An 8,423-nucleotide genomic window follows, 5' to 3' on the forward strand; every position below is an offset into this window, starting at 1 on the left:
AACACAACATATATTTTTTAAATATATACATGCTTGTGTGTGTATTTATATATACATAAATATACACAGTACACGCACATACAGTATATCATGTAAACAAAACTTTTATTTTGGATGCAATTAATCGCAATTAATTGTTTGACAGCACTAGTTGGCTGTGTGTCTTTAAACAAGCACAACTTTGTTTCACACTGTATATCATTTGACACCACAACTGATATTCATATTCCATAAGCAGTGCTAATCCTTTCTTAAAATACAAGTGTGAAGTTTTGCTTAACCCATGTTTAATGTGGCTATAACAAAGAGCTAGCTGTTAATTCAGGAAGTATGTGTAGTGTGAAAAGCACTGTAGCTGATCCTGCACATGTGCACAGGGCTGGGGCTAAGTGTTGGTTCCTGTAAATACTCACATGGTGCTGGTGGTGTAGTTAGCATCTCCTCCTTCCACATACTGCACCTGGTTAGTATACACATGCTGGACTGACACCGGTTGGAGCTGCTGCTGTACCTGTGGCGCACATACACCAAGACACAAATTAAGAAGGCAAAATTGACACAATCACAGTTCTGCAATAAACATAATTCTGCAATAAAAACATGCCTGCTAATTCAGTGTTTCCCAACCTTTAGTCTTATCTACACTCCAAAAAAAACAACCTCAGCAGTAAGGTTCAAGTACTCGTCCTCAACAGTAATCCCAGAAATGTGTTCATTAAACTTATTAGACTGGACAGCATTTTTCATTATCAATATAATGGAAATTACCAAAAATTTACTTTTTAACTAAAAACAATCAATACTGTTGGTGAAAAATAGACTCACAGATTCAATTTCTCAAAACATTGCTTAACTAATTCATTTGATGGGATGAAAATAGTTTATTAGGATTATTTTATTTATCTTATTTATTTATTTATTTTTTTAAGTTATTTAACTTTTTTAATATAAAATGTATTACTGATAATATAAAATTAATTTTAAAAATTAATTATATAAACAAATTTTTAATCTTTTTAAGTCTTTTTTTCAGTTAATCTTTATTTAAAAAACATGTTAAAATAAATTATTTTTATTTATTTTAATACATTTATAAATTATGTATATCTACTAGACTACCATACTAAAGTTTGGGGTCAGTACAATTTCTACTTTTTTTTTTTTTTTTTTTTTTAAATAGTTTTATTCTGCAAGGGCGCATTAAATTGATCAAAGTGACAGCAAAGACATTTATAACGTTTAACTAAATGCTGTTCTTTTGAGCTTTCAATGAACAGAAAAAGAAAAAAAAAGTATCAAAGAATCCTGAAAAAAAAAGTATCACTGTTTCCACATAAACAACAACTGTTTTCAACATTGACGATAATAAGAAGTGCAAATCAGCACATTAGAATGATTTCTAAAGGATCATGTGACAAAGCCTGGAGTAATGGCTGCTGAAAATTCAGCTTTGCATCACAAAAATAAATTATATTTTAAAATATATTCAAATTGAAAACAGTTATTTTAAACTGTAATAATATTTCACAATATTACTGTTTTTACTGTATTTTTAATCAAATAAATGGAGCCTTGATTAGCATAAAGAGACTTCTTTCAAAATCTTACCAACCCCAAACTTTTGAACAATATTTTGTGTATTATACTGTATATTTTTATCCTTGGTTGGAAATCACTGCACTAAATGATCTAACACAATCAACTCACTCTCACTAATTGACCACAGCTGTACCTACAACAATGTGTTTTAACTAAAGTCACCTACGCTATGGGCTGAGGGCATCTCATAGAGGTAAGACTGCACATCTGGCACAGGAGCAGAGGTGTAGGAGACCCTGTCAGTCTCCCAGCCCACTGACATGATGGGTAGAGAGAAGGTGACAGGTGAATAGGCAACAGGCAGAGACGGGGGGAAACAGGATGAGCAATCCAGCAAACCTCCACTGACAGATGCATAGGATAAACTGTCTCCAAACGGGTTAGTGCTTTTCTCTAGTAGTACTACTGCTGGCCTACGCTCCAACCAGTTTTCTATCTGTCTCTGTCTCTTCACTTCACTCTCTCTCTGTGCATCACTTCCTCTCTGTCTGAGAAAACAGTTCTGAAAGCAACCGTCAAAGGGTTAGACGACTGTAAGCTTAGTGAATTTTGCATTAAAGGAATAGTTAAGCCACTTTTTCTAGATGAACTATTCCTTTAATTAAATGTGAGTCACATAAAATGCATTTTAAAGAGAGAGAACTTGGACATCAAAGGCATCAATTTGATTGCAAAGCCAGACTTGACTGACAAAATAACACACATTTATATGAGTAAGAGAGCTCACCTCCTGTGTCAGGTGCACCGATTGTAGGCTGGTAACATTCAGCTGGGTACCCGGCTCTGTTTTCGTTGTCTGAGATGTGGCTTGAACTACTGACCTCTATTAATAGATTACAGGGAAAAATGAAAAACATTAGCTTGCTGAAAAAGCTACTGTGAGAATGGCAAACCACAATCTAATTTATCTAAACTGGGCCATGGTTTACAGCTCTAATGCTTTGTATGTACTTTCACAGAATAAAGGAAATTACAGAAAGAAGCTTCTCAGACACTCGACTTAGTTTTAGTTTTTTTTTTCTTCTCATTAAAAAGCTTAACCTCTGAAGAAATGAATAGCACTTGTGTTTAAAATAAGATAAAGACTCCAGTCATATCAGTGGCCTAATACAATTTATTTGGGGCAGATATGATCACATGTTAACCTGAATACCACTCGCTTTACTTCTGTTTTCAAAACCTTCCCCTTATGGATAAATAAAGCGCAGCTTACTGTGAATAGTGCACTTCTATAATGCTATTGGTGAATGTAAACTTCCTAGCCAAAACACAAACACAATACGACTAAATGAACCTTTAAGTGTTTTAGGTATACTACCATTCAGTCGATAAGACTTTGTTTTTAAGTCTCTTATGCTCACCAAGACCGCATTTATTTGGCAAGAAATACAGTAAAAACTGTAATATTTTGAAATATTATTACAATTTAAAAAATGTAATAAATTTAAAAAATATATATATATAATATATATTAAAATGTCATTTATTCCTGTGATGACAAAACTTAATTTTCAGTTCCATTTTTGTGGAAAATATAATACTAAAAGATTATTTGATGATTAGAAAGACAAAAAGAACAGCATTTATTTGAAATAGAAATCTTTTATAATATTATAAATGCCCTTTATGGTCACTTTAAATTAATTTAATGCATCCTTACTGAATAAATTAATTTCCTTAAAAAAATAATAATAATAAAATTGACTAACCCCAAACTTTGAAACAGTAGTGTAAGATTTACGGTTTATAAAAGCAATTATTACAGTAATGCATTTGAAGCTTTTGTGATGATTAAACAAGAATATTCATTTAAATCTTAATAGAAATCTTTAAAGGTGGAATATTTAAATCTAAGAAAAAAGCACATTCTATGGCTTTGCGTGATGGTCTGCATTAGTAAACCTGGACATACAGTTGCTCACCCTTGGATGTAAAGTTGTTAACCTGTAGAAAATGTTGTCTAGCTCTGTGTATATTTACCAGAATCTTTTGGACATTCCAGCAGAACTGTTAAACTGCTAATTTGTCTTTAACACATTTATGTTTTTTGAGAGCAGTGGTATCCTCTGTGGTTACCTCCCACTAGTGTTGTTCAGGGTATTCGCAATAGGGTCTGGCTGCAGACTTGCACTTGCACTCTCAGACACTTGCACTTCCGTGAGTGATGTCACTTGCAGTCTTTTTTATTTTGTTCTATTTATTTTGTTCTGTCACAGGTAGTGCAAGCATAGTGCAATGGTGATTGCAAGTGACATTGTAATTTAGTTTCTTTTTTCTTGTCTTCACCACCTAGCTACTGTTGTAAAATGTTGAGAGATTCAAACAAACAAAAAATAATCAATAAATAGAACAAAATAAAAAATAAAAAAGACTGCAGGTGACGTCACTCGCAGAAGCGCAGGTGTCTGAGAGTGCAAGTGCAAGTCTGCAGCCAGACCCTTCTCTGTGTTCGCGATGTAGACAACAGCAAAATCCCTCAATCATCATGTCTCATGCGTTTGAGGACTGCAGGGCAAGCCTTTTTCTTAGAACTGCTGTTCTACAAAACTCAAACAACAAGCAGTTCTGAATTTCCTCCATCTGTGGACTGACTGAGGCCCAGGTGTTTCAAAATCCTCTCAGTGTTTTCTAAGCTTCAACAACACTTCTTCTGATCTGATGAAATCTAATTTAATTAGTCCATACTGAAGTAAAAAAAAAAAAGCACTTAGCATGAAAGAAATTTTCAGTATTTTCACATTTTGTATTTTAATATATTACAAGACAGGTCAAAAATACCTGAATTATTATGCATTAATTTGAACACTTCAAGTCATTTTAACTAAGTGCTTTTTAAACATTCACATACTTAAATACATGACATTGATCGCTTATCGCATATTTTGTTATCATGAATTTGATCAAATCACATTTTGAGAAGCCATATAATTCCAAAGGGTTTCAGTCTGTATATCTATCTACACAACTGTTCAAAAGTTTAGATTTGGAAGGTTTTTAAAATGTTTTTGAAAGACGTGTCTTTTGTTCACCAAGGTTATATCGTGAAACATTATCACAATTCGAAAGAACTGTTTTCTATTTGAGTATATTTTAAACAGTAATTATGCAGTCACTTTTGATCAATTCAGTGCATCCGTGCTAAATATAACAGTAGTGTATATGTTCAATTATTCCTTGATTTAACCCTTGATGCTATTGCAGTGCAATCCAAAGTTGTGCTTATTTAGGTGAGTGGTGGTGCAGGTGGCTTTGCTGTGTATTTGGGCGCACAGGATTAGGGTTTAGGGTTAGTGCTACCTGTTGGGCGGTCTGCACCTGCTGCACCACCTGTGTAGGAACTCCAGTCTGGACTACAGCAGCAGGAGGACTAGAATCTGATAAAGAGTCACTAGAATGAAGAGAACCCTCTACAGAAAGGAAAAATGGAGAAAAAGAAGTGTATTAATATTTGACAGATGTTTGAGTGCATTGTATTCAAGGTACACATCTTTCTCTAGAATCAAACTCATGACCTTGGAGTTGGTAGCATCATACTCTACTGTTTGAGCTACAGAAATAATACGTCTTTTTTTTCTGAGCAGAGACTATAGCATGTCATTCATTCTTAGGTTGAGGTCAAATGTTTATGAACTCTTACCTGTAACTGTGACAACGATGTACTGTGGTGTATTCTGACTGCTGGACTGTGTAGGTGAGCTCTGAATCTCAGCTGTGACATATTGAGTCTGAGTGGGCGGGGCTTGTGTGGGCGGTGCCTGGCTCTTCTGTGCTTGTGAGGGAGGGGGCGTGGTCTGACCAGTGGGCGGGGCCGCTGAAGGCGTGGCCCCTGTAGTCTGAAGTTCAGCCAGGAATTGTTGGGGAGCTGCTGTCAGGGTGGCAGCCTGGCCTGATGTGGGATTCACACCACCTCCCTGAGGCTGGGAGGTCTGCTGCAGCTCCCTCACATACGCTGGAGTTGCCATTGGACTGAATGCAATGAAAGTAGAAATTAATCACAGATTCACATGATAATATATACAATATAACAAAACAAAAAAAATAGAAAACTACATTTAAATTCAGTTTTATGATTGGACATGGTGAATTTTGGTGTATTGCTAGGGCAATAGGTGCCTTTAATGTAAATCAATAAGTAAGGCATAATTTTCACATCAGGGTCCTGATCATCGTTTCAGGGGTTTATTCTGTGATAACAACTGGCTGAATGTATATTATCAAGTCAAGCAAACAAGTTTAAACAAAATGAACATTTTAAGTGATAATGTACAGTCAAACCAATTATTACACAGATTTTCACCAAATAAATAATTACGTTAAATGAAACACTGATTTGAGTTGAAACAGTTTTAAAATCGTATCGTTGTCGTAAAATTGTAAAAATGTCTAAAACAACAGTCCTGACAACAATATTACTAATAATACAGTTCTCCAAATTCAGTTTCAATACAGTCGATAAGTGAGACTCAAGATGGTACAAGCTGCATTTGTATAAATCAAGAGAAAGCAAGTTAGCGGTGTTATACGAGAGACATGGAAGAAGCTCTGGCCTCAGATAACCGGATGAGCAGTCTGTTATTCAGCATTGCTATTGACAGCAGTCATTACTGGGGAATATTAGACCTCCAATGACGCAAATGACCAGTCAGAATCAAGCATTTCAGAGAGCCGTGCAAACATTTTTAAAATTCATCATTTGCTAAGTGTAGCAAATCACCTTTGTCAATAGTGTAGGATGAGTTATGCAGTGATGTAAAAGGTCTAAGTATGACCAATTAATAATGAAGATGCTTGCCATGGCTAAAAAAAAAAAAAAAAAACGTAGTTGAGTTTTTATTATTATCACTAATCACCGCCTTGGCACAACCATATGGTTCCGGGAAAGCCCTAAAGACTACAAACATTGTTGGCCCAGTAAAAAGAAGAGGAGGGAAGGTTAGGGCAGAGCGTTTGGTGTCCTATTACCAGTAACCTGACCACTACTTGCAAATGAATGAGGGCACACACCATTGTCAAGAACACAAAGTGGGACTTGGACAGAAAAAAAAAATTATAAGGTGCATTTCTCTAAAAAACAAAAATGTCTTAGATATTTAAAAATCCAATCTCATTGTTAGTAAAACCTTAAATGTGACCCTGGACCACAAAACCAGTCATAAGGGTAAATTGTTTTTAAATTGAGAAATATACATCATCTGAAACATGAATAAATAAGCTTTCCACTGGTATATGTTTGTTAGGATAGGACCATATTTGGCTGAGATACAGCCTGAAGGGTGCAAACAAAAACAAAAAAATACAAATATAGAGAAAATCGCCTTTAAATTTGTCCGAATTAAGTTCTTAGCAATGCATATTACCAATAAAAAATGAAGTTTTGATGTATTTACGATAGCAAATTTACATAATATCTTCTTAGAACATGATCTTTACTTAATATCCTAATGATTTTTGGCATAAAAAAAATCTATAATTTTTTACCCATACGATGCATTATTGGCTATTTTGGCTAGATTACATTTGGTCCAGAGTAACAAATATCAATGTAAATAAATCAATATCAATATCAATGTCAAATTTCATGTGTCAGTACTAATTTACTTCATTACTGTTATTCTAATCTTGCTTTGTACCTTATGAATTTTTATCACTTGTTTTGTTATACACTTGGTTCTTATAAACGAAAAAAAACGTCTTTACATAATAATAATAATAATAATTCATTACATTTATATAGCTCTTTACATTGTGAGGGGGATCTCCTCATCCACCACCTGAATGCAAATATTTCTATAATATCATAATAATTATAATAAATACATAATGATCTAATATATAATAAGATACATAATAATAAAAATGCAGGTATTGCAACCCTTAGGCATATTTTAACCAATAAAAACGCCAATAAGTAAGCCATTTGGCTAGTATATTCATAAACTAAACACACAAAGTAAGACAGTAACGTATATAAGTTACCTCAGAAAAGAAACTAACGTTACTCGTGGTCGTGCGAGCATTTCGACGCAGTAACGTTACCTGCGCAGTCAAATATCCTGCTTTGCATCTTATTTACAATGCACTGACTGACACGAATGCTATCTCGGCACATTATATTACATATGGTTTCATATACAATAGGCATCGAGTGGTCAGTAAAGGTGAAGAACAGGAGAGCATCTGGTTTATCCAGCAATAACGGCGGGTTTGTCAACGTGGTCGTCGGTGTAACTATGCCAACAGCGTTTAAAACACCTGGCTCCATAGCAACGCTAGCCGAGCGCTACGGATGGGTGGCTATCCAGTAATGTGTATTATTGCAAACAATACCCGCCATTTTGTACAACCTATCTAGTATATCGTCATAACAACGAGCAGCTTTGGCTGAGGCTGCTGGTAATAATGTCTATCTTTAGAGACGCGTCTGTCTAGAGCTGGACACGATCGCTTAGCAATCCCGCTCACCGATACTGATTATTGGACATCGATAGACGCTAAAAATATCATCATCCTCGCACCTGTTTCTGTTTTCCACACAGTGAGACTTCATATGAAATATAAAAAATGGAATCACCTCTTATTCCGAGTGACTTTTCCAGCGGTACTTTGGATTTAATACGCTTTTTGTCAATGAATCGGGTTGTTGTTGTTGTTGATTCTCGTTGCTGGGTTCTTGTCACCACGACTACCGTGGCTATGGCGCTTCGTCCTCACCCGGGCAACTGTTGCTACCCACTCGCTGCGTTCCCGCCCCTTTTCTTCATTCTGATTGGCCCGCATACAATAACTATAACGCCGCGTCTTCCTATTGGTGGAACTAGGCAGCC

The 8,423-nt window shown here is 35.3% G+C and overlaps 1 protein-coding gene across 4 annotated transcripts in view; it reads right to left on the reverse strand.

The window, feature by feature from the left end:
* LOC306869131 (MHC class II regulatory factor RFX1-like) overlaps positions 1-8,423 on the reverse strand; it is a 30,916-nt gene extending 22,493 nt beyond the window's left edge. The window contains exons 1-6 of one of the 4 annotated variants that reach the window (XM_079415749.1): positions 8,171-8,423; positions 5,237-5,565; positions 4,897-5,006; positions 2,327-2,422; positions 1,766-2,101; positions 414-511 (exon numbers count right to left, since the gene is read on the reverse strand). In XM_079415749.1, coding sequence (XP_079271875.1) covers positions 414-511; positions 1,766-2,101; positions 2,327-2,422; positions 4,897-5,006; positions 5,237-5,561 — 965 coding nt within the window. In that variant the 5' untranslated portion in view covers positions 5,562-5,565; positions 8,171-8,423. The remainder of the gene's footprint in view (positions 1-413; positions 512-1,765; positions 2,102-2,326; positions 2,423-4,896; positions 5,007-5,236; positions 5,566-8,170) is intronic. The other 3 variants (XM_079415750.1, XM_079415751.1, XM_079415752.1) reach the window with 3 other exon arrangements.

This window comes from Barbus barbus (assembly GCF_936440315.1).
Source record: "Barbus barbus genome assembly, chromosome: 4".
NCBI lineage: Eukaryota > Metazoa > Chordata > Actinopteri > Cypriniformes > Cyprinidae > Barbus > Barbus barbus.